This window comes from Hippocampus guttulatus, chromosome 1, assembly GCF_054856545.1.
Source record: "Hippocampus guttulatus isolate MCC_2025c chromosome 1, RoL_Hgut_1.0, whole genome shotgun sequence".
Lineage (NCBI taxonomy): Eukaryota > Metazoa > Chordata > Actinopteri > Syngnathiformes > Syngnathidae > Hippocampus > Hippocampus guttulatus.
The window spans coordinates 3,798,477-3,825,976 of NC_141261.1; the positions used below are offsets into that span (position 1 = coordinate 3,798,477).

The 27,500-nt window shown below is 40.7% G+C and overlaps 1 protein-coding gene across 4 annotated transcripts; it reads left to right on the top strand.

The window, feature by feature from the left end:
* Positions 1–958: 958 nt before the first annotated feature.
* bcas1 (brain enriched myelin associated protein 1) lies at positions 959–21,095 on the top strand. 4 transcript variants are annotated; one of them, XM_086104797.1, is made up of 15 exons: positions 959–1,049; positions 1,123–1,187; positions 1,414–1,489; positions 3,734–4,032; positions 11,510–11,650; positions 12,351–12,440; positions 14,430–14,465; positions 15,505–15,726; positions 16,364–16,426; positions 16,582–16,623; positions 16,729–16,785; positions 17,452–17,490; positions 18,042–18,164; positions 18,870–19,088; positions 20,265–21,095. In XM_086104797.1, exons 2-15 carry the CDS (start codon positions 1,149–1,151, stop codon positions 20,334–20,336), a joined length of 1,518 nt encoding a protein of 505 aa, XP_085960923.1. In that variant the 5' UTR covers positions 959–1,049; positions 1,123–1,148; the 3' UTR covers positions 20,337–21,095. The 4 variants fall into 4 exon arrangements, with proteins under 4 accessions (XP_085960923.1, XP_085960932.1, XP_085960942.1 ...); XM_086104806.1 differs by having other exon boundaries at positions 12,387–12,440; XM_086104816.1 differs by lacking the exons at positions 16,364–16,426; positions 16,582–16,623; positions 16,729–16,785; positions 17,452–17,490.
* The last annotated feature ends 6,405 nt before the right edge of the window (positions 21,096–27,500 follow it).

Consider the following 27,500-nt stretch of genomic DNA (forward strand, 5'->3'; position numbering starts at 1 on the left):
ACGGTTGGCTGGCAGACCTTCGATGCAAAGGGGACATACAGTGCTATACAGGTACTGCAGTGTCACACAGGCGAGCGAGTCATCCTAATAATTTGTGGATTATGACTTATATGCAGGAGAAACATATGGTCTGATAGTATTTAAAGTTTTGATTGAGTTGAATTTTGTGAAAATGTGCACAAGACAAGTTCTTGCACTTAATGTTAGTTTGCTGTTTGCCATCTTTGATTGGCAAATGTTAAAAACAAAAAGTCAAAGGCTGTGGTTATTTTTGGTTTGCCTCAAAGCATTTGTCGTTGAGGAATGGATCCTTTATTATGCATTTTAGCATCAAAATATCGCCTAAAATGTCTTTTTTTTTTTTGGTTTGGAAGTGTGCCGTTCTTTGTGTTCCCTTTCCCTGATCGACATTATGTTTCATCTTTGTATAATGTTTTCAACCGTAATGGTGTGTGTTACTCTACTTCGTTTTACACATATTATTTAGAAAAAATACTCCTTAAAATAAAAGTTTTGATTATTTTTTAAACTAAGCTAAGGTTTATTCTTGACCAGTTAGCAAAGCAGCTAACCCACTTAGCATGGACTCTTGAGCAAAAATGTTAACCTGAGCATTTATTTGTAACCCTGTTCCTTGCAACCCAAAATGTCCTCCAATATTGAAATCACCGACCTCTCTTTTACACTTGGTGAATGTAATAATATGGATGAGACGAGCTGATCACGCTTGGTGATGTGGCATCCCATATAAACGTCCTCAATACACATCCTATTGGTTTCATGACTGGAGACTGAAGAAGGCTCACACAGAAATCAGCTTGAACTAATCATGTGCTCGTCCTTTGGGCCTTTCTCAGAGAGGCAAGCTGATTGATTACCGGTACTTGAAAATAGGCCCACCCATTTACAAGATATATAATGGCCTGTCAACAATAGTCATAAGCACAGTTGGGCCAGAGCGGCGAGTCCACCCCTTTTGACAAGGCATCACTCTACTTGTTGTCTTCCAGAGGTGGATCTCATTTACTTTGACCTGAAGGGCAGCTTTGGTAAGACAGTTGATTCATGTTACATATGAGCAAATACTACAGTTACTTATCTACTATTTTCCCTTGGCTCCAGTCAACCTGCATCTTTTGGTCTTAAGTATGGGGAATGAGCATTCCAAGAACAAAGGTCCAAGCAAGGTAACATGGCAGGAATGTAGCAATTCAACTCGTAACCTATTTAAAAGTAAAGATAAGCATGACAGATATTGGATGAAAAATAATCATTTTATTTCTTGGCATATTACCATCGTCATGTATTGGAGCACTTCCCAGGGAATGTATCTTTCTTGGTATTTCACTTTGAGAAAATTGTTGTGTTGCCATTTTTTTATCTTTTCACTGTTTCCATACTATTTGTTCACAGACCAGTCAGTGTGATAAAAATGGAGGATTGAATGGCCTGGCAGCAAACATCACAACCAACGGATTGGACATTGATGGTGAGTTTTTGATTTTAAGATTGCAGTTGGACCTCAGAGGTCCGTATCACTGTTTTGTTGGTATTTGTAAACTTATTTTTTATTTAAAGAGGATTAAAAAAATTTGAAAATTTAATCCTGGGTCAAACTGTAATACAGGTTATATCCATATTAAATGTAATATCATTAAGTATAAAAATAAGATCCGACGGTTAATATTAAAAACAATGAAGAAGGTGTAGTCTTTGCTGAGTTGCACTCACGTCATTTTTAAACAATCTTAAATGCCAAACCCCTGCTTTGTTTGTCAATGGTGTTTAGCTTTAGCTATTCAATTGCATTTGTAATTGTAACGTTGAAAACTGTAGTTGCTGAGTTAGATCGCACATAATCAGATTTGTCTTTTTTTCCCCGTTCTTTTCCAAACCTCAAAACACATGATCTGTCTTTCAGTAGTAAACAAATCAGCCTTCAAAGTCCAGAATGAATAGGTCCTTTGGACCTTTAAATGCTGGGTAAACAGTGACTGTTTCTTGTACCCTCTATTGTGAACTATAGGCGTAGTCTGTAAAATAGATTATTTAACCTGTCATGGTGCAGTTACTGTCCCTGCAGAGAGAATCATCCAGTGAGATGATGTTGACACAGTAGTGATCTAGCTAATCTCGTGTTCTTGGGTTGACCAGCCCATGTTTACTTCATGGAGAATTATCCACATTGATCCTTTCAAAGGATAGATACAGTACTGTAGTTGTTATGCTATAATTGCTGTAATAATCTGCAAAAAAAAAAGATGCTGTGACAGTTCTACTTTGAAGTAAAATCAGACCAGTTTAATCCATAACATTTAGAGAATAACAAAAACACAATGGGCCTGATTTACAAAAATTCCCCATAAAGCAAATGATAAATTGTGCATTCACCCTTAAAAGATTGCATGCGCTATTGGTGGTCAAGTTGTCGATAGGACAGTGATGTTTTACTGAAATCCTAAATAGAGGGTGTTAAATTGTGTGTTCAGTCATTGGCAACAGATATTAAAGTAGTGAAGAATGCCATAATTCAAAAAGGACTTTGTGTTTGGGTAGAACTGAGCAAACGCAAAATGAAGTTTGAAGTAATGCAATTGGAAGTGTTAGTAACAGAGCCAAGAGGACACACTGTTACTCAGTTACAAAAAGGAAAACGATCACTGATAATTTGGTGGAAGCCGGCAACTAGTTTAAAACCACGATTTGTTCTTTTTGAGTCGCTCAGAGTGCGTGTGACTTTAATGTAGCTGCCAATCCTGTATTAATGATGCATTTAAAATTGGGAGAGCATACCAGAAAAACTGCTATGGAAAAGACCAGCACCGATGGTCACAGTGTGCTGAAATCAACAGACTCAGGTGGAAGGAAATGCAGAGTTGAATGGAGTTTGACATGGCATGACTCCTTCTTGTGACTCGAACTCATGCAAAAGCTTCAGTATTCCATTGCTCAATAGACGATATGACAGAACAATTTTTGTGTCTGGCATTCCAAAAATGTTTACGCAAGCAAAACAGTTCTCCCTGCAGCCTCTCATTTTGCCAACGCAATGCTGGCACCACTCTCACAAAAAATCAGCCACTGCAGTTCCTTAGAGGTTTGATAAATCACGTTGGGTGAGCTAGGCTATTTGTATATACTCCTCACAAAAGGTGCAAAATGAACGGTGTGTCAATATTGTCTGTGAGGCAGACACATATCCTGGGTACGCCCGGTTAGTAGATGAGCAGCTACATCTGTTTGTGAGAGAAATCAAGATCGTCACTGTTTTCGTAAGGGCAAACCTTAGGTAAATTCATCCCAGTGTTCTTTGTTGCTAACCAAAAGCTCTGTTAGGTTAATGAAAGAAATCATCTTGAATGTTTACAAAAACACAACGTCAGGTGTGTCAAAGAGAAATGAATCACTGATCTGTTCCACTTTTTAAAAATGCCAGAAACAAGAATTATTCAGTCATAAGACAGAGGCATGCCATATTACTGAGGTTACTTAAAAAGCAATACAAAACTAAATTCTGTGCAAAACTACTTTTACACCTGTTGAAAGTTGTGCCACAATCTCAGTTGATCACATCGCACCCAGCTACAGTGCGTGCAATCTGTCAGATTGAAGTAGCACCTGCTGCCTGTGATCCGAACAAACTAGGCCGTAAGAGTAAGAGGATAGATTGATGCATCACAGCTGTTGATCCGTGATTTGGATGGTTTCATTTGACTTATTTTTTTCTTTTTAGTCAAAACTTTGAACCAAAACCAACAAAATGGCAAGGCTGCATTAAATTCCGCCACAGAATCTGACTATGTGGTGATCCACTCGGACAGTCAGCAAGTTGAAGTCATACCCGAAAAGCCGGCCGCAACCCCTGAGACAAAAGAGGCTGACAAACATGAAGAAAGAGTGCAACTTTTTGACAAAATATTCAAAAAGAAAGCAGAACGAGAGGAACCGGTTGAGGCTGAGAGTGTCGTGGAAGAAGAGACCCATCAGAATATTGTGAGAGATGCAAGTCTTCCTGGCACTGACACACAGCTGGTGAGTATTTTCCACGTTAGGGTTAGGGTAGGGGGCCACATTTATGGAAACGGTTGTGCTGTATTCTGTTGGGATAATTTTGGGGGCAGGGTTACGGCCAGGGTTTCGGGTTTGTTTTTAACTGGAATGAGAAAACAGTTTTGAGGGACAGGTTTGGGCTCGGGTTTTGGGTCAGGTTGTGTAGTCAGGTTTCTTGTGAGTTTAGGCAAGGGTTGTAATAAGTTAGTGAATTATTTTGTGTTTAAATAAGACACTCTTTAATTAGTCTCCTAGCAAAGGAAATTTAAAAATTAATTCTGTGGACAACCATTGTTGTCTTGTCCATCCATCCATTTTCCGATCCGCTTATCTTCACAAGGGTCGTGGGCGGGCTGGAGGCTACCCAGCTGTCTTCGGGCAGTAGGCGGGGTACACCCTGAACTTGTTACCAGCCAATCGCAGGGCATACAGAGACATAAAAAACATTCATGGTCACAATCACACCTCGGGACAATTTAGAGTGTCCAATGAACTTACCATGCATGTTTTTGGAATGTGGGAGGAAACCGGAGTACCCAGAGAAAACCCACGCAGGCATGGAGAGACCATGCAAACTCAACACAGGAAGGCCAGGGCCCGAAATGTACTTTGAGACGGACGTGCTAATAAGTCGGTCACCGTGCTGCCACATTGTTTTCTTAAATTTACATAAATGTATGGTAAGTACTACCACCAACATTTTACCTGTTGAGTTTTCATCATGAACCACACTGTACCTTCTTTTCAGCAAAACAATAGACAGAAATAGCAGCCCAAAATGAGTTTCCAATTGTGCGTGTGCTAATGCTTAAGTACTGCATTTCAGATGTTATAGTCACTTGCATGAGAGAGGGGGAATACGGGTAAGATTTGTGACAAAAAAAGCTCTGATTTGATTATCTTTAGAATTGATTAATCTTAATATAGCATGTAGAAAAAGTGACGCAGAGGACAAGTGTCTTTCTTTACAGTTGTGAAATTTGGAGTTTTAATCTCAGCTCTGAGCCTTCCTCTGTAGGTTTGCATGTTTTCTTTGTGGGTGGGATTTTCTGTGGATACTCTGTAGGTCTGAACGGTTTATCGATTTGCAACTGAAAGAGTGTTCTCAGACAACGCAATTTCATGGTTTTCAAAGCTGTTTTTTTTAAATGCGCTCTTACATTACAAAAACATGCCTCTAAATTTCCCCATGTGTATATTTGTGTAAATGTACCTTGTTTTACTGTTTATTGTATATGTTAAATTGCTCCATGTACAGCACTTTGTATGCAGCGATGGCTGTTTGAAAGTGCTCTATAAATAGAGTTGAGTTGAGTTGTGGTTTACTGACGACCAAGGTGTACCCTACCTCATGACCAAATTACGACTGCTATGCTGGTACAGGCTCAATTCACCCTTAATCTAATGAGAACAAATGGATGGAAAATGGAAGGATGGATAGAGAAAAAGTGCATCAGCTCTAGTACGTCTTCAATAATCTGCCTCTGACATCAACTACCCTGCAAAAGAATAAATAAATAAAATAAACAGCCATAGACCATTCCGAACCTTCAGTCACTGAGCAACCTGCCCAGTGACTGAAGGTTTGGTTGTTTGAATCTTGGCTGTTTTGTTTTGCTGCTGGTAAGACCAGCACGAAAACACAATAACATCATGCTGGCCAATGCTGTTATTGTTTTTCTTTCCAAGCAGGGTACAGACATTTTATGTTAGTCTGTTGCACCTTCTCTTTTGAGCTTGCAATGTATAAGATAAGATAAGATATCCTTTATTTGTCCCACACTGGGGAAATTTACAATCTACAGCAGCAAGATTGTGGGTAGAAATAAGAAAGAAGAAAAACTAAGGGTATGCGGCAATATACAGGCTACATCCTGCTCACACACATGGTTATTGTCTATCCCAGAGTCAAACACCAAAGTGTAAATCTAAATGTCAATCTTCATTTTCATGATAAAGGAATCCAGTTCAAGCAGAGAAGATGCAGACACCACATCTGCACCCAAAGAAGAAGAAGATTATCTACATCACCAAGCCGAATCGTCCACTCAGACGGACAGAGTAATTGAAGCAAATATTTCAACACAAACAGGAAATGATGCAAAGAGAGCACCGCCCGCCAAGGTCCCGGTGGGAGAGATGGAGAGAACAGATCGAACCAAAGAACCAAGTGAATCTGATATTGTAATTGCAGAGGAGGTGTTTGAAGAGAGCATACAAGAAGAATCGCCCGACAACCAGGCAGCAGGGATCACTGTTAAGGAAACCATTGTCAATGTCATTTATGAGGATGTGTTCAGGGCTGAGAGGGTGGAGGGGATTGGCGAATGTGAAATCCAAAATCCTGAAAAAGGGAGCCTAAATGACTCTCATGAAATTGATCCAGAAATCTCAGTACAATGTAAGCCAGTAGAATCCACCACTGAAATACCTGAAGAGGTCAACGTGTCTCGGCTTCAGGAAGGCAAAGGAGGCTCAACAGACGAAAGACTTCTGAGTGAGGCTGCTGAGGCCGAGGTCATCATCCATGATAACAAGGAAAGAAATAACATACCATCAGTCAATGTTGAACCGCTAATCACAATGATAGAAACAATCTCAGAGGAGGAAGAACACTTAATTCCGGAGAGAACAGAGCCAGTCTGTGAAAAAGGTATCAATATCGCTCACGGTTATGTTGTGCTTGAGGACTCTTCAGAAGGGTGCACTGCTTGGCACAAAGAACTATCAACCATTGATGAAGTTCCTGAATATCACTTTGATCAATGTTTATGGGACACAGAAGTTTGCACAAATAAACACATTGACGTGACACCTGTGACAAATACAGAATCTGACATTCCTGCAGATGGAAACAGGACAGAAAAGGAGATACAAGAGGCAACAGTTGCTCCTCCATCTCAGAACACTGAATTCGGAATTGCCACGGCTCTGGGACTGGCCAGTGATAGCCAATTGGAACTACAAGCCAACCCTGCAGTTAGATTTGTGTCCTCCTCTGCACACCAAGAAACAATACCTCCTGATTCAGAGTCAACCTTTGTGGAGACCATTATCGGCACTAACAACAAGCTCACCTCTGGAGAATCTACACAGAAGGAAACCAAGGCAGACCTAGGATGTCTGGATGAAGACGTACCCATTCAAGGATCATCGTCTCAATGTGAAGTCACAGAGGCATCTGTGGAAGCTGTGGCATACCGCTCGGAACTACTCATCAAAATCCCTGCTGTCCCAAAACAAGCTGTGGAGGAGACCATCATCCCGACTCAAGACGACATACACTTTGAGGAATTTAAACAGAAGGAAACTGAAGTAGAACTTGAAAGCATTAATGAAGATACATTTGTCAAAGAATTTTCTTCTGACTGTAATGTCACCAACACATTTGCGGAAGCTGGTTTCTGTTCTCAACCGCTCACTGAAATTTCTGAGACAACTAAGGTCGAGAATGTTACCCCTGCTCCAAATTACGCTGAGGAATCTACACAGATGGAAACTGACATTGTCAGACAAGAGACAAGAGAAAATACACATATCCACCAATCATCTGATGAGGCATCTTTAGAAGCTGTGGCAGAAGCCAAATGCCCCCAACCAGTCAATCAAACACCTCCACTCTGCAAGCTAATTGCAAAGGATGCTCAAAATGAGAATGACTTTGAGGACTTTAATGAAAATGGAGTGGCCCTGTGGAATGTTCATGAAACAATGACATGTGAAGCACAAATAACATCTGAAGGTTCTTCGTCAGAAGACGAATGTTTTGGAACACTCAATAAAATCCTTGAAAACGCCGACCCAACTGTAGAGGAGATGATCATGTCTGCTAAAGAAGAGAGACATTTTGAGGAAACATCTTCGGAAAACCCTGCAATCTCGGATGTACCCCAAGAGGAAAATGACAGTCCTCCCAATGATCAAGGGGTGACTGTAATCATGCCTTTTGTTGAAGGGATGTTTGAGAGCCTTGACATTTGTCAAATAAGACATGGAGAAAGATGTGATTTACAACTAGAACCATTAACAGAAGAGGATCTGGATTCATGTAGCTCAGTCCATGAGGAACAAGTAGAAGAGAACAGTGTTGTCGAAACTGAGGAAACTCGTAAACCTGATGTTGAAGAGTCTCTGTCCTTGATTGATATGGAAGCTCCTCTCTCTTCTGGTGATCCCTCACAGGAAGCCACCTGTCTTCCTGAGCATCAACCCACAATCCTCAAGACAAGTGGATTCATAGAGGAAGCAGATAAAAAATTAGACAAACATGATGCTTGTGTAGCATCTTCGACATGCTTTAAGACTGTTATCAAGACCATCGTTGGGGAAATTATTTCACCGGATGCTGTTGAAGCTGAATCTTCCCTTGGGGCCTCAGAGGATGAAGCACCAGAGATGAACTCAGAGGCTGAATCAAGTGTAGACATAACAGAAATTAGGCCTACGGAAGGGTGGTCGAACCAAAAGTTGGAACACCGAGAGCACATGGAAGCTTTACTTGGGAGGCTGGAGTCTTCATGTACATCTGTTGTTGAAGAATCACCCTACAGACTTAAAGGTTTTGACATATCTTCATCGGGTTACAACATCACAGTTGTCATCCAAGTAGCTTCATTCGAAGAGTAGCAGTGAAATAGTGTACAACATCAATTTTGCTTGCCTCTTTACATTTGTTGTTATCTTGTGCTTTTAAATGTACATTACAGTGCCCTGCGACTGACTGGCGATCAGCTCAGGGTGTAGTCTGCCTTCCGCCCAAAGTCGGCTGGGATAGGCTCCAGCACCCCCCGTAACCCTGTTCAGGACAAGCAGTGTTGAAAATGGATGGATGGGTGGATGTACATTACACGGACGGGAATGTAACTGCATTTTAATGATGTCAAGGCACCTGTATTTTTACATATATAATTCACCTGGGGCGGCCCGGTAGTCCAGTGGTTAGCACGTCGGCTTCACAGTGCAGAGGTACCGGGTTCAATTCCAGCTCCGGCCTCCCTGTGTGGAGTTTGCATGTTCTCCCCGGGCCTGCGTGGGTTTTCTCCGGTTGCTCCGGTTTCCTCCCATGTTTCAAAAACATGCATGGCAGGCTGATTGAACGCTCTAAATTGTCCCTAGGTGTGAGTGCGAGCACGCACGGTTGTTCGTCTCTGTGTGCCCTGCGATTGGCTGGCAACTGGTTCAGGGTGTCCCCCGCCTACTGCCCGAAGACGGCTGGGATAGGCTCCAGCACCCCCCGCGACCCTAGTGAGGATTAAGCGGTTCGGAAAATGGATGGATGGATGGATAATTCACCTGGCAATGTCGTAATGTTGACAATAAAATAAAAAAAAATGTAGCTTTGCAGGCTTGACGATTCTTAGTTGGACATTTCTTCATGTGAATTACAGTGGTGTATCTCAAGTTTGAATCTCGCCCATGGTCTTTCTGTGCGGATTTCTTCCCGTAATTGAAAGTGTTCTCTGTGGTCTGCTTACTCCCATGGTCAAAACACCACAATAAAAAATTGAAAAAGTACACTGGGGGTCATTGGGATTCCCAAATTGCTCACAAACAAATGCCAGATTAATGCAGTTTAATTCAGTTCTCTTTAGTTTTGACAAACACATCAGATTTATTATAACTGTGGTTATTTCACTTGTTTAATCGTCATAATACTAATAATGCATCAAACTTACATTGCACTTTAAAGACTCTCAAAGGCACTGATAATATTAAACAGTAAAAGGGCGGTAAGTGTAAAATGCGGGAGCAGGTGTTTATGTGGCGGTCAACCACAGAGACGGAAGGGCATCCACCATGGTGAGATGCAGAGAATTCCCCGATAGGACGCTAAATGAACGCAATGGAGACGGCAAAGAAGCCTGGAGCCCATCACCAAGGAGCCCAGTTAAGGAGAGGTCTGTTAGTCGAGCCTGAAGAGGGACATACAGACGTTCATGTCAATGCTATGAATGAACCTGGAAAGAAACCAACATTGGAGTAGACGGTGACCGCTACAGATGAGTGGCAGAGGGTTACGCAGGCCCCACCACAGCGTGGCAGATGAGCGCTAGCTGATGGGGTGAGAGCAAGAGAGAGAGAGAGAGAGAGAGAAAAAGAGCATTTTGCTAACTGATCAAAGCTGTTTGTCTGAAAATCTTCCTGCCTTTTTTATTTAGTTTATAATATTCGGTCAAATCTGCAACATAAAAGAAAGACGACTTTGGTTCACCGTGCAGTAACTTTAGCTCGTGATATTCCACTCAAAGTAAAGCTACATCTCGGGCGAATGATCGTCTCTCTATATAGGGCGTGGTACAAAAGTGAACATGAACCTTAGGAGTAAATAATGAACTGAATGAAAAAGCACTGAATAATTCTTTAAATGAATCTTTCAAAAGAGTCATTTTAATAAACTGATGGTATTTATTAATCACAATCAAAAGCAATTGCCATTCACATCACTAATACTGAAGAGCCTGCCATTGCAAGGAAACTCATAGACATCTACAATATATCAAAATAAATAAACACATAAAGACATTGCATATCGATAGTATTTGTCCATTATGTTGGAGATCCAGATTGGGAAGGTAAGCTAGTCCAGAAATGAAAAGACTGGGAGACCTACTAAATTTGTTTGTTAGTTCATGTTTTCTTTTTTTGTTTGTTTGTTTCTTTGTTTATTTTTGGGTGGGGGGTTCCAGTTTTTTTTTACACATTTCTTCTGCATTGCCATAACTACCCTAATATTAACTGATATAAAATTGCCAATTTCCTTCGATGTGCTGAGAGTAGGGTAAACAGGCAGTGGAAAACAATCAACACAATGACAAAGTGGCTGTCGTTTAAAAAAGAAAAAACTGATCCCTAGACAATTCAAATATCTCTGACAACCTAAATGTGTGCAAAGATAAGCAGAAATAAAGACACTGTTTCACTCAGTGACCCAGAATGACTGCTTGACTTGGCTTGTGTTAACTAAAACATCATTGCTTTTGCCTAACATTAGCCTCAAAGCTAGCCAGGAATTTGCTTGGTGGAGGTCACCAGAATCCTACATCTCTTCGTATGTATGTTTAACATTTTACCGCGGCAACAAGCAACCAATATTCAGCATAGGATATATAGTTCATAAATATTTGTTACTTTATGGTACTGAACTAAAATATAATATAAATACATTAATAAATTAAAATCAAGGGTAACTACTTCAAAGACCCTCATCATTAGGACACATCAAGGTATTTGGATTTTCTAACGATTCTTGAGACATGACCATCCAACAGACTTGAATATCAATGAGTGAGGGGGGTGTGGGAGATGCGCCTTCATAAAAGGGTTATTGTTTACAATGTGCAGAGTAGGCAGAGGCATGGTTGGAATTGTGCTCCCATCTCAATGCTGTGATTAAGATGCTGCTGCACTGCTGTGATACTGCATTACCCTCAAAAGGCTAACTCTGTGTGATGGTGCTTAGGAGACAGCTAACCAAAAGCCAGAGCCACTAACGGAACCAGAGAGCGGGACTCCAGAACAAATTGACGACGCTAACTATCCACCTGCAGAAGAGGAGACTAACCCAGAAGAGAATCCAGTTATGAACTTCTTCAAAAATTTAGTGAGTAACACATTTGAAATGTAAACATGAAAACTTGGATCATTTGGTAAGCTTGTGACATTTTGGTTTTTTCTTTTCAATCACCAGGCCAAAGTAATTGAATGCTTTCATGAAAAGAGTTCAATTTGCACTTCATCACTTAGATCAACCACATAATTATTTTTTTAAAAGATGCTGCTCATGTTATTTATAAATCATAATGACCTTGTCAGTACCAGCAAAGCTATCTGTAACAAATTATGCCCTGCCGCACAAGGGGCGGCCATTGTGTTTCCTCTTCATCATGCCGTCGTTGGGAACGTGTGGCATTTTAAAGAGTTACAGTTCCCTCGTGCCATGCTAATCAAGGCTTGGAACATGCGGTGGAATGTGGCGGCCCATTGTTGGAGCCATCGTGTGAGCTCACAAGGGAGGCCTGTGTGGCTGGAAGTTCACATTGATCAAGATAGAGCGAGGGCAGGCCTACGCCATCTCCAAAGCACAATGGCCGCCACTCTGACAGCAATGCAGTGTGTACACACGGCCTTGGATAGCAGTGAACACTTATTTTATTCGAAAGGCTTATTCTTACTTTCATGAACGGCCTACTTCCTCATGTACCTTATGCTCAACCTTAGCAGTTGTAATAGGGCTGCAATCTTTAACAATGTAATGTTTGGGCATCCTATTATTCTATTTTGTGTTTTTGTTTTCATGGCAGAATTTAACGGTGACTGTCCCTTCCATTGCTCGGCAGATGACCCCCACTAAGACATCCAAAAAGGAAACTCCTGAAGTCCCGAAGGATCAGGTGACCATGACACAATTAAAGTAAAAGAAAATGGTCACACAGTAGACGACCACAATTAATCCTAAAGGACATCGTCCAATTGGTTGATGATGAAACTGTAGTCTCACCAACGGGATTGTTATTTTTTTCTAATTGATCAACCAATCTTCAGTGTTGAAAATGGCTTGTTCTCTTTGACAGTACAATGTTTTGGCTGAACAAACATGCTGTTTTCTTGGGTTTCCTAAAAAAAAAAAAAAGATGCTTTTGGAAATGCAAGGATTTGCACGATGCCAGAAATGTCTTAACCTAATGTCTCAGGATGACTATGCTCAGTCCGCTTCCTCACCGTTTTGCCTTTTTGAATGTTTATAGAGGGACAGGGGATTCATCGATTAGTTTGAGTTCATTGCTCATTATTGGTTTTTTTTTTATGTTGTTGTTTTTTAATAACAGCATCTGTAGTTCAAACATGTCTTTGCTGACTTGCACTGCGATACTAATAACATGGGTGCAAACAGAGAGGAACTCATCAGGGTTGCTAAAATCTTGTCCGACCACAATTGTTACTTGTGAGGCCAGAGAAAGGAAATCAAGCAGTCAATCGTGCCGGACATTGCCAGAGACATAGTCCCCATTTATCCACTGCAAAAGCAGCGATTTATCAATTTTATCAAAAACTTTTACCTTGTGGTATGTGCTTCCAAGCAGCAATTTTTTTCCAAATGTCGCCTTGCCTCACCAGTGCAACTCCACATCAGAAAAGAACAACACAGCTTGGAGTGGGCGCATATACAAATAAAAGATTTGAAGATATACAGACCAGGCGAGCCATGTGCTTTGACGGCTCATTCTATTTTTATATTTTATTTTATTTTGTAGTAAATTGATAACAATTTTAAATGTCACCCGCCAATAAGGATTAGGTTTACATACAAAGTTTGTCAAAAGGGATCGTCCCCGCCTGCCCCTCTCCCTCCTTATTTTCCAGGCCATATCAACCAATGAAAAATTGGAAATATATTTTATTTGGCAGAACTGTCCTATAAATGCACTCTTCATACCGCACCTCCTCTACACATAGATGATATTGGAGACGGGCAACAACTCTCTATGCCACCATAACTTTGTTTTAATGAACCAAGGGCAGGCAACGGGGAGTATTGAATGTTTTGAGCCAATGCTTAACGAGACAGTAAAGATACTTTAGTTCCACTGATCACAGTCCGATTGGTGAATGCAGGTCAATATCTGAGGCCTCAATTAGCCCTTAAACTATGAATTATGCTGATTTCAATGTTCAACATCAAAGCAATGTGTTGATGCTAAGATGGGTTTTGAGTTGAGAGGAACTTGGATGGCTACTTCAGAATCCATTTGCCATAAGAAGCCATTCTTGTCTTTACAAATATCTCCTTGTACAAACATTGACATTCTAAACAAGTCTGCTTCGACATTTCAAAATATTGAACATAATATATACAAATGTAGTCCAGTCTTACAACGATGGCCGTGAAAAGATCGTTTCTGGGTCTTAAGTGATCCAAAACAAGAGTTATACTGTTGTCTTTTCCCAAGTATTTTTCTATAAATGAGGTTAGATGCAGTTTTCATCAGACAGTGACTTTTTGGAGCATAAAAATTACACCACAAAATAATCAGCTTCCAATAATTGTGATCAAATTAAAATGACACGGAATCAAAAGGAAAGAAAGAGAAAATGTTATCGCCACAATAAATGACATTTAATTCAAGTACTGCCAAACTATTACCAATGCCAAAATAAACAAGTATGACATTTCATTGGTTCTCAGTTTAAAAAAGGGAATAGTCGCTTTTCATAGTAAGATTGTACTGACTGACACAATTTATCCAATTCAGCGATTCGTTCAGACTTTGGTTCAGTCAGACAAGCCTTCTTTTTAATTGCTCCTAAATGGGATGTTTTTATGACTACTGGCATTTTTCGCTGATCTACTCTAAAATGCTGCCTCTTTTGTTGCCAAACAGCGGCAGAGGGAGAAACAGCCAGCGCCAGCCACCACTGTGAGCACATTGTCTGTTTGCTTCTAAGGACATTTGGTTACTTTCTGTGTTTGTGTTCGGCCGACCTCCAGTAAAAAAACTAATTTGTCATACTTTTGATAAATATTCTAATAATCTTGGTTTTTAGTACTGTTAAATGCACAGTGTATTACTTTGCAATGGCCACTGTATTCATACCTGTCAACTCATACGGTTTAGCCATAGTTCATACGGATTTTGTGGTGAATCTTACGTATATGGCCGTATCGCACGAATCATACGGATTCTGAACATTTCCGGGGTTTTTTCACCAACTTCAATTGATTTGGAGTTGGTGAAAAAAGTAACGCAGGAATACAACTCTGAACACAGTCATGCCAGTAAGTAGAATGATGATTAGACATTAACCAGACATTGTATTATGGAGATCTACAATAAATATCATTGAAAATTTCGTGGGGGTTTTTTCTGCCGTTATTTTGACATATAAAATGCTTTGGTATGTTATAAGGATTTTTTGCTCTTTATAAGGATTTTGTTGGTAGTTTATACAGGTTGGCGCTCCGAAAAGTTGACAGGTATGGTATTGCAGCATGATAGTATGATGGTACGTCTGCCTCATATTCAGGAGATCGGCGTAGAGAGAGCATGCATACCTGTCAACTTTTCGGAGCGTCAACCTGTATAAACTACCAAAAAAATCCTTATAAAGAGCAAAAAATCCTTATAACATACCAAAGGATTTTATATGTCAAAATAACGGCAGAAAAAACCCCACGAAATTTTCAATGATATTTATTGTAGATCTCCATAATACAATGTCTGGTTAATGTCTAATCATCATTCTACTTACTGGCATTACTGTGTTCAGAGTTGTATTCCTGCGTTACTTTTTTCACCAAATTTTCAGAATCCGTATGATTTGTGCGATACGGCCATATACGTAAGATTCACCACAAAATCCGTATGAACTATGGCTAAACCGTATGAGTTGACAGGTATGAGCATGTTTTCCCCATGTTTGCAGGCTAGCATTCTAACTTGGTGTCTCTCTCCCAAGGTTGCACAAGTGTCTGATCCTTCCGCAGCCTCCAAGGGAATGTTGATCCCACCACCTCCTCCTCCTCCAGAGCTTCCAAAACTGGAAGTCAAAGTGGAGCTCAGTGGCAAATCCGCTAAACCCACCACCTCCAAAGAAAAACCAAAATCTGTGGCAAAGAGCGCAGAATCCCCCAAAGCGAAGTCAACCAAAGATGTTTTGAGCACATTCTTTCGTTCAAAGGTAAATAAACGCAACACCACATGTGCAATATACCTGTCGTAAGTTACTAAATTGTTGGTGAGTTTGAGGTAGGGGCATCAGCTTGTTGACGTATGCCACTAGGACCCAAGGGTAGAAAGAGATCCACTTAACATTTAAGCACACTATTCAGGACATGCTGAAAGTCAGATGCTCGGCATACCCCGCGAGCATCTTTTGAACTATGTGATGGCTAATTTTACTTGGAAGTGGGCAACGCTTCACGTATATTTGATCTCGGACTCAGTTTTTGGATCACAAAAGCATGGCATGTGAACAGGGGTGTGTAGACTTTTGAAATCCTCTGTATGTTTGGTGGAATACATCTCTAAATGTGTATTTGCATTTGTTTCAAGAAAATGTATCTTTAATGATACCCTTTGAGTTTATTTTGATCTTTGGCTGAAAGAGTTATCGTGTGATATTGTGAGAAGTAACCAATGTTCAATTGATGATTATGTTATTTCTGTTCTGTTCTTCTGGTATCAATTTCTTCATGATTCATTACATGTCACAAAGGCAAAGCATGCATTGCATGCAGAGATGGCAGACTGATGAGGTTTGCCATGAGTAATGATGATGCTTAACTCTCAATAAGACGTGTTTCAATATGCTGCAGACTAACAAGGAGACGCAACCGCAAGCGGTAGAAGCTGAAGTATATCCAATTGTAGAAACACAGGTAAACTTGTCCAGCTGCACCAAGGAAGCGTCCGAATCTATTTGGAGCTTTTCATGCGAAGCTTCAACTGCATACTGAACATTCATTGGAAAAAACAAAACAAAACACGACAAACAAAACAAAACAAAACAAAAAAAACTTAATTTACCCTGCAGGAAACTCCAGTGGATGTGCCACAAGCAGCTGTAGAGGTTAAGGTAATTCACTGAAAGTAAATAAATATATTCACTGTCATTGACGAGAAGTAATCCTCCTTCATTTGTATTTTTAAAAAAATGTTTTCATTTGTATTTGCTAATGAGACTGAAGAACCTCAGCAGACACCCGAAGATGCAACACAGACGGTTGTAGAGCAGAAGGTAAAGTCGCAGAAAATATGTAAACAAAAGTCTTCTTTCTTTGGCAGCAGTAGACATGATGTTCAATACACATGAAATTCTGAAACCAGAGGTCATTCATATGTTTTTTGGCAGGAGAAACTTCTTAAGTTTCACAAAACTGTAAACCGCAAGCTCAAATCGCCATTGGGTATAAATAATCATTATCATGGAAACATTGTTTTGGAAAACACAACAGCATGGCAGAGCTTCAGCATTAGCTGCCCTGATTAGTGTTCACTCACAGTATTTCCATAGTCACAATATGTTCTCTCACAACCCAGAGGTTCCACTAAACGGCTACACAATGTGACATTTTTTGGGGTCATTTTGTGTGCACTTGTGAATAATTACTCACTTTTGATTTTTAGATGATTTCTTTATTTTTCTGTTCATACTTAAATGTGTGGTATTTTCGAGAAATTAATTCTGGTAAATCATCCTAAGTAATGTTGCTGCCGTGGCTAAAATCAGTTTGTTTACCGTGCATGTTAGTGAGGTGTGTGGATTTGGTCAGAGATACAGTGGGGTCGGACGGTTTAAATTCAAGTTACATACAAACCTTGCTAGCTATTCCAAAACTGCACGTTAGTTAGTTAGTTAGTTGCATCATTGGTGGGGAAATAAAAAACATATCCCTTTCCACAGATGACGTTACAGACACCACAGCCAGAGGTAGAAAATGAGGTAATGTTATGTATGCTATATTATGCTTAATGATGTTATACTTAATCAAATTTGGATATTTAAATTCTTGCTGGGATTTGGTTCTTTTCTCCATCTTGTCTCAGTTAATTATCATGCCCTTTTATCTATCTTTACCTCCTTTTTGACTTGCAGGTGTCAACTCTGGTCATTACTTCAACAGCTTGTTTACTGGTTTGTTTTACTGGTTAGCATGAAACTTTGTGGAGTCGTGAGGCACGTGACAAGGCAAATCACATCCAGTTTGATGCAGATCGATTCGAAGGTCCGGGAATTAGTTTCATTTTTTGTTAAAATTATGGGATGACACTGTCTTTCATTTCTTTATGAATAATGCATGAATTCGACACAATTCTACTCACAATGTTCAGTAGAGACGAATCAGTGCATGCTTTTTTCTATTCTTGCTGAGATTTGGTTCTGGTCTGAAACTTTTCCTCTCACCATCATCTTTCACTCTTAGATGGCCTTGTCATCATCCTCATAAAAAGTAGCTGGTGATGTTTATGATTCTTCTTTGTCTTTCACAAAAGAAGGTGGATCCTTCGAAAGCTGGGACTCTGGAGGCCACTGCCAAGGTCGAACCCCCACAGCCAATTCAAGAAGAGAAGAAAACCCCATCAAAGTCATCATTCTTCTCCTTCTTCAAGCCTAAAGTAAGAACCTACTGTTATGTTACTTATCCTGTTGAAGTTGCAGACTGTCGGAACTGAAGGTGAAATGGGGCACGCCTTGGACTCACCTGTCATATGTCATTTATGCAAAGTGCTTGCTATTTTTATTGAGGTGAACAATTTGTGATACACACTATTCAAGCACTCCTCACATCATTTGTGAAGTCCTGCATTGTCGGGAGTTTCAAGTCACGTCCTTATTGGTTATCCTTCCATTTCACGTCACAATCACTGATTCCGTGGCTTGGCTGACTTTGGTGATAACAATGCAAGGGATTTGCAAGTGGAAAAAAATCAACAGGGTGAACTTTCACGATCGTCTGCCCTGACGTTTTTTTTTGTTTGTTTGTTTTGTTTTTTGGAAAACTCCGTTTTAACACACTCCACACCAAAGGATGCTTATTTACTACAAATAAGGCGTCTTTGCTCATGTATCTATTATTAGTGACAGACATCACAATTAAATGCTCTTCAACTTGATGACTTAAAGTAAACGTGTATCCACTTTTGGTTGGTTTTTGAAACAGTGTCTTAGTGAACAATGAGAACTTTTGGAGTCTGATCATACATTGTAAGAGGAGCGACAACAAGCACATCGAAATCATGTTGAGAGATTAGTTTAAGTACCTCAACAAGCTAACTTACTTACGCACCTTTCTCACAGTATTCTTCACTCACTGCTTTCAGGCCGGTGATCCCAAGAAGACGAGCCCTGCTCCTGTTAAAGCAGCAGACACACCTCCTCCGGTGAAGACCAAAGAGGAGCCCAAAGCGGTAGCGAAGTCATGCGAGGTGGTCGTAGACGACAAAACGGCCTCAGTGGCCCCCAAAGGTAGCGACAGTGCCGCCAATGCGGCCCGGAAGTCAGAGAAGAGGAACTCCATCCAGCTCTTCTTGAAACATCTGGTAATAATAATAATAATAATCATAATAATAAATTAAAATAAATAAATTAAAAATAGTTACAGGTCCCAGACCAACATTAATTAGTTACAGCTCTCTGAGGAGCTCATTTCAAAGGCCGTACCAAACACGTTGCAATATGCTGTTGCATTTTCTCCGCTAGATGGCAGCAGCACCTCACCAAGTAAATCAATTTTTGTGTGGTCATGGACGAAGTTGTTTTTGCCAGAGTAGATTTGTTTGTGTGCAACCTGCCAGTTTACATGAACATGTGGATTTTATTAGACAGTAGTTTGCATTTATTTTGATATATATATTGTATTATTACAATGTTCATTTGGGAATTTAGTTAGACTGACTGTCATTGTAAAAAAGAAATAAATAATAAAAGAAACCTGTACAGTTTAAACTGCACATCAAATGTAATCTGAGACCATCGGATATCAGATTTGAATTGCATATATGTGAATGCTGGATCAAAAGCAAATATCAAACCTGAGCTAGATGCCCCAAATTTAAACCTGCAAATCCACCTTTGTTCATGGTCGTCATATTATACCAGGTTGTAATCTGTTTTTCTCAATCAATTTCAGTCATCTCTGAGGGGAAATCTATTTTACCCTCTTTTGGATATTTTGCAAAATGTGAAGAATTAAAATTAATAGTTGTGTTCCTAGTTGTGATAATTCATTAATACAGTGTCTGAATTTCAGAGTACATTTGGTGTCTTTTTTACTCCATACACCCATCCCCCCCCCCCCCCCTCCTCAATTAAGTAAGTGTTTAGAGATTGCAGAAGGCAATATTGTTTTTTTTTTCTTCATTCTCAGACTGACGTTTGCATTCTGTATGCATGTAGATGGTTTCAGTGATACACACTACAGCAGATTTGTTTTGTCCCAGGCTAAATTTCGGATGTGTGCAAGAGACCCAAGGATTCGTGAGTTAGTGAATTAGTGAACATTTGACTCATTGTGTGCTGGCAATCCACACTTTGCCAGTGTGTACAAATGACAACATTGTCAAAATGATCCCCATTCGCAAAAACCTGCAACTAACAAAAACATTATAATATGGATTTCAGTCATGCTTAGCCCATAGTTGACGATGTCACTTTTTAAGGAAACACTACAAACATCAAGAGAAGTCTGATCCATGTTCTAATATTCCTGTCTTTAGGGGCAGAAACGTCACTCGACAGATGCCGGGGTCCAGACCGAGCCAGTCACCGTGGCTCCAGCGGCCAAATGAAAACAGAATCCATACTCCAGTTCTTCTGTATAGACTCCCCATCTATCTTTATTTTCTCTGTGGCTCATGCCAACATTTCGCGGAACCATCGTGTTAATAATTGCTTGTTTTTGTCCGTTTCAACGTCAGTACAATTGGGGGGGGAAAAAATCGAATTGAAAATGAGCAGAGAGCACAAGTAGTTGAAGGTTGTGGAGTTTTGAGATGGTCTGCTTCGTGACAATGTGGAGGAAGTCACCTTTTGCTCAAATTAAGTACTTGACATGAAATGAAATTAGCTTTATTTGGACTACTAACAAACACCTTCTACAGGATCCATGAGCACACCTTTGTTGCTGCGTGGCAAACAGAAACTTTTCTCTTTTCTTATTGAGTCAACCTAAACTTGTATGCGCTTGACAAAATAGCCCGCACTTAAAGATGATGTTATGTTTATGTGAGCTGTTCACAGATATTTGATATCTGTTGAAGCCTTGAGATAAACCACAATCGTTACTACGTCTGGATATAATTGCAAGCTAAAAAAATAATAAATTCAAGTGGGAATGAACATAAAATTCTCATTAATGTTGTGCAAGTATGTGGCGTAAATTGCAACTGACACCATATCAATATGATGTTGCCTCTTTGTCAACTGTCTAGTGGTGGCTGTCCTGTGGCATTTTCTTGTGCAATTAATTAACATTGTGATTTTGTCTGCTTCTATTAATGTGTTTATGTGTAACTTCCTGAGGACAATAAAAGAGGTTTGTCGTTTCATGCGCATTGTGAAATGTTATAATCGAAGGCAGAGCTGCCGCTTCTTAATACATTTCACAATGAGTTGGACGATGTTCAGAACATGACGCGACCATCATGCGTACATATTTGGTGAACTGATGGGAAAGGTTGACCAATCATTCATTAACTGTAAATTCATAGTCATTGATGGATTCATTTGGATTACTGACTGACAGCTACATGAAATCATGAACTCTCCCAAGCAGGTATTTTCTTTAGCTGACTTACTAGAATACTTCTTCATAAATGGCGCAGATGCGCTTGAGCGTAAACACTGGCACATCCTGATTTTCTTGCCAGTGCCAGCCTCATTTTGTCTATTTGGGAATTTAGCAGATCACTCTGCACCATGGCGGGCGTTCTGGCCTACTGAGGGTGTTTCCTCTGATATGTTCCCGGCCGGCGCACTTGATAATTTGGTAAACTAAACTTCATGCCTGCTACAACCACACCTAAGTATTGTTGAAGCATGTAGTCTGCTGAATTTGATCGGAGCATAAGCAGACAGATTCTGTCCGTGGACATGTGTGGTGGTCATCGTATTTCATTCCTAAATATGACAACAGGGGGCGGCCCGGTAGTCCAGTGGTTAGCACGTCGACTTCACAGTGCAGAGGTACCGGGTTCAATTCCAGCTCCGGCCTCCCTGTGTGGAGTTTGCATGTTCTCCCCGGGCCTGCGTGGGTTTTCTCCGGGTGCTCCGGTTTCCTCCCACGTTCCAAAAACACGCATGGCAGGCTGATTGAACACGCTAAATTGTCCCTAGGTGTGAGTGTGAGTGTGCATGGTTGTTCGTCTCTGTGTGCCCTGCGATTGGCTGGCAACTGGTTCAGGGTGTCCCCCGCCTACTGCCCGAAGACGGCTGGGATAGGCTCCAGCCCCCCCGCGACCCTGGTGAGGATAAAGCGGTTCGGAAGATGAATGAATGAATGAATGACAACAGGATGCATCGAACATAAACTACTTTTACTTTGTGTACTTTGATCTGTGGTATGGACTGCAGCTATTTTTTCCTCTGTTTCTTCTTTCGTTTCTTCAAAGTCTGCGCCTCTCATGCATTGATTTTTAAGGGAATGAAAGGAGCCACTCAGGTGGCAAATGAAGTAGGCTGTCTTCATGCCCACAATCACGCAACTGTGGCAAGCTCAGTGAGTGCATCTGCAAAAATACCAAAGCCCAATCGAGACCGGTTAGTTGATACTCTATCGGTGTCTGGCAGCAGTGCAAGCTTCAGGGACCTTCTAACTTCCCAAATAACTAGCCTATGTTTCATGTCAAAATCATGGCATATGTGGCTCAGCCCAGCTTGGTGACCACACACATAAGGAATTGCAATCAGAAATAATCAAACAGGTGTAGTATTAACAGAAGTCAGCCCCCATGACTGTTTTCTGAGCAGAAAAACACAACCTATCACTTGAGATAATCTTTTCATTGACCAAACAAGAATCATTTAGGAATAGCGTCGTCAACACTATACGATTATACATAATATAATACGCCCAAAAGTTGCGGTCGATGAAACTGTAAAGTTCCGTTCAGTATCAACAGGCCAAATCCTCTTGAAATAAGAATGTTGGTATGCTAACATTAGGACCACTGTTGTCATTTTTGCTCGTCTCTTTTTTCGGGGAAAAATAGTTTCTAGAGGGGGTCATAAAAGTCATTAAGTATAGCAAAACCATCGCTAAGTTGGCCAACACCCCAGACACTTTATGGTCTCTGTGAGGGGCAGTCAAAGATCGAGGGAGGACAGGATGCGGCTCCCGGCCCGTACTATGACAAGGTCTGGTCTACACTTTAGTTTGTCGCAAAACGATGATCACTGTATCATCTTGTTCACATGCGATGCAAGAAAAATAGATGAAACAAACAAGGCTCTATACAATTTTATACTTTAGCTAAAAGCCTCGATTCTTCTCCAAACATTTATGATGCCAACCCTGTAATTAACAGCCTGGTGTGGAGTCATTGGAAGGATATGTTTTAGATGGCACCCTGCGAGCGACAGGCGTTCAGCGGTCATTAAGTGATGAGTCATGGCCCTCGCAGCCATAATTTACGGCGCTCCTTTGTTATCAAGGAGACTCCTCTTGCGTTACTCTCCGTAATAGGTGGATCATTTTCAAATGCAGAAGTGATGACAGAAAGAAAGTGACGACATCGCCTTAGTAGTTTGATACGCTCCCAACTTTATGACGAAATAAGTAGGAGGGAGCTTCAGTCGAATAAGTCAACTTTATTTTCAATTGTTCATTTACAGTGTACAGTACTTACAAATCATTCTGCACAATTGTGAGTTCTGTCCTCTCTCACTTATGGTGCAAACATGCACACCAAACTAAGCCAAAGACCTCACTGTGAAAAGCATCCATCCATCCATTTTCCGAACCGCTTGATCCTCACTAGGGTCGCGGGGGGTGCTGGAGCCTATCCCAGCCGTCTCCGGGCAGTAGGCGGGGGACACCCTGAATCAGTTGCCAGCCAATCGCAGGGCACACAGAGACGAACAACCATCCACGCCCACACTCACACCTAGGGACAATTTAGAGCGTCCAATCAGCCTGCCATGCATGTTTTTGGAATGTGGGAGGAAACCGGAGCACCCGGAGAAAACCCACGCAGGCCCGGGGAGAACATGCAAACTCCACACAGGGAGGCCGGAGCTGGAATCGAACCCGGTACCTCTGCACTGTGAAGCCGACGTGCTAACCACTGGACTTGTGAAAAGCATTATTGATTTATTTTTAATAAATGTTCCCTTCCTCGGACGTCAAAAAAGCCGGGCTATATGTTAACACAGATTTGTTGCTTGTTTGTTTTTCCTCCATGTTTTTGCATTCACTATGAGCACAGCTCCTGGATTGTTTTCCCCCCTCCCGGGGCTAAAGGGACATATAGAGCCTGAGAAATTAATTTTGAAATAGATTTTTGAGAATCATATCAAATACTGGAGGACCTTAACTACGGCTAAACAGATTTTCTGATGGAGCGATAGCACCACCTAGCCCCTGTAAAGTGCTGTCCATGATTCACTAGCAAACAAGTCTCCACATGCACAATTTCAACAAACTTTGACATTTGAGTAGAGCTGTGGAACAGTTGTGTGTATGGAATTAATCATGCTATGAATTAGAGCAACTACATGGACCACCATCCTACTGAGGTTCATCCCAGGACATGAGGCTCATTGGCTAGCCAGAACTGGGTGGAGGCCTCCTGTCATCCTCAATGTGCATCACAACACCGCTCACAGTTAATAAACCCACCTACTGGTGTTAAGATGCTTCAAGGGAAAAATGAGAAGAGCTGCTTACAAATTTGCGACTGAGATCTTCTGCAGACCAGGCTCAAGGCAGCAGCGCCTGCAGGCTGAAGTTTGGGTGGCATTGTTATGCTGATGCCCTTTGAATGTGACAACAAAAGGCATCCAAAGTTGATAGCGACAAAACCCTTTTTGAAAGTAGAGAAATGGTCCTGAATATAAGATTATAACAAAGCATGAGACACTTTTCAACATACTCTTATAACAAATTCATGGGGATTGTAGAGGAGTATTAGAATAATGCAGGTCATATTCTCACATTCTCACTGAATGCAATTGTATTTATTAATTTATCATGCAAAGTCCAAATAAGTTTGTAACTTAGAAACAGTATGTGGGGCCAAATAATTAGATATTGTGATTGGCTGGTTACCAGATCTGGTTGGACCACACCTCTCTCTGTACAAGTCAGCTGAGATAGAATCAGGCTCACTCACAACCCTAATAAGGACAAGCGAGATAGAAAATAGATGGATGGATGAATTGACATCGGAAAGTGATCAAACTAAGCTACTTTCTTGTTGAAAGAAGGCGATTGTAATTGATGGATGAATGCGACGTTTACATGATGTGAAGCACATCAGTGCCATCACATGTGTTGTCACTTAATGCAACAAATAGAAAGAAAGCAAAGAAGATGATTAATTCTACAAATAAATGTGGCATACTTGCAACTGACGTTGATGTACAGGTTGCTTACTCAATATTGTTTGATCTTAGCCAAGGTCGTTTTTATTCACTTTTATTTTGGTCCTTCCGTTGGTTTGTGAGACAGTTTTGTGATTTATTATTTGATTGTTGACATTCTTTCTTCTATTTACTGTAAGTTCGCAGGATCATAATCTCAAACCAAGTTGAAACTAGATTTATATCCGTTTATAACTCTTCAGGTTAGATTGTCATTTGTTGTTGTTTCACAACTGCTCTGCTCAAATGAGGCGATGATATCCAGATGTCCTTCTGAATTCCAAATAACATTCCAAATACAAAGCAGTTCACAACTGAAGATTTTGGAGGAAATATTGAAAGACTTTGCGGTAGCCCTCGCTTGTCAAATTCTTCTCGGGAAAAAAAAAGACGTACGTCAGACATGCTAAAGTCAGAAAATTCGGATTGGAGAGTGATTGGCACCTCAACAGCTGGTTGCATGTAGAGCACAATGGAGCCAACGAGGGTGTGGAAGGAGATCTCATACTATCACTCACTTTTTGAGGAGCCATTATAAGAAGGGGGGTTGGGGTCATGAAACTGGAGGAGAACAAAGAAGTCAGCTGCTCCTGACAAGCCAGAAGAAAAAACACATGCCCTTTGCATGCATCAATTTCTTATTACCATGCATAACTTCACTTTTGTTGTTGCGGTTCCTGTTGTTAAAGATTTTTAACTGGAAGTATTTTTTTTCACCTGTTAGAGAGTCAAAGAGAACAACAATCCAGTCAGATAAAAGTAAACAACAGTGAGTCTGTTTCCATTTCAACTACTGAATGCTAATTAGTAGAGGCCATTAAAACAATATTTGTTTTGCGTAAACATAAGCACAGTGTGTGAGAAAGACATGTTGTTTTTGTGCAATTGCTTTTGCCGAGATGTTTTTCCAGAACCACATAAAATAAACATTTAAATGTTAATGAATTGAAACAAATAAATGCCATGTAATTGGAGAAAATATATTCAAATTTGGTTGCAAATTTTCTACCTTGTAACACATTGAGATCTTTTTTTTCATCATGACATGTTTTTGAATAGTGAATAAAGTAAAATACAGAACAACTCATGAATAAAATACAGACAAAGACAAAACTTTAATTGCTTTTATTTTTCTCCCTTGTAGCACAGATTTGTTGCAGATGTTTGTACAGTGTAGCACATTACATGTATATATTTTCGTAAGACCTGCTGGGTGACTACAACGAATCCATCCATTTTCATCCTGTGAAGATGAAAAATGGTGTCTAACAAAAGGTGAACCGGAGAAGTTAAACTAATGCACTTTGGGCTCACAAATGCTCTTTGTGATACTGTTCCTCAGCTGGGTGTGCTGACACATAACGCTCGTCTTTTCCTTCAGGCATTCAGGCTGTGAGTCGTGTGCTCAGCTGAATATACTCACTGATTGTATCATTGTATGTATGCCCCTTTTAAACTGCTATCAATGCCTGCTGTCTGGCTGTTTTGAGGGGTGGAGGAGGGGTTGCTTTTCTCCACATTGCTCTGTACAGTATCTCATTTAAAAAAAAAAACAGTTGGTGAATTGTCACAGATTTGATTCCCTTGACAAAGTTGTAACCCATTTGATGAATGCACGGTTCATTCAGACCTTCCGCGCAAGGTCATATTCACTCTTTCCATCAAGCGATTTGCTTTTTTGTCATAACTGAAGCTCGATGTCGTGAAACAGGAGGAAGCTGACTCACCCAACCAACCTGCTTCTGCAAAAGAAAAAAAAACTCCTCATGTAACTGTGAAAAAGTTGGAGGTAGCCCCTCCCCCACCCCCACATGGTGCCTTAAGAAGTAAAAAAAAAAAAAGAGGAAGAGGAGCAACAGCGCTTCAAAAGGTAGCTTACAACATTCTTAAATGGAGTTATTAACGCATGCTTTGGCATTTAAACACCTCGTTTAGAATTACTACAAAAACGCCACATTTGACTGCATGGGGAGGCGATTGGGGGGGGGATACTTGAGCAGATGATTAGACGCTCGTTCGCAGCTGATGAATGTCTTGACGTCGACATGGCAACGAGCACTAGGTAACAAAATTTTACGTTTCCCAAACACACAATACACTGCCTTTTACAAATCAGTTGCAGTTAGCAGTTTTACTTTCATCTCAGCTGTTAGTCGCGACCACGTGACATCACTCTTCTTCAGAGGGAGGACGCGCGTGCGCGTGAGGTGAAGTTAGGTTCGGAAAGGAGGAGGAAGAAGGGGGGTGGGGGGTCGTCGTCACGCACGCGCCTCATCTTCTTCCCAACGGCTGACTAAAATGATTGAATAATTTGTTGGGGGCGGAAGGTGAGCCGAGCCGAGCAGGACAGGCGGCATCAAAGTGAACTTTGA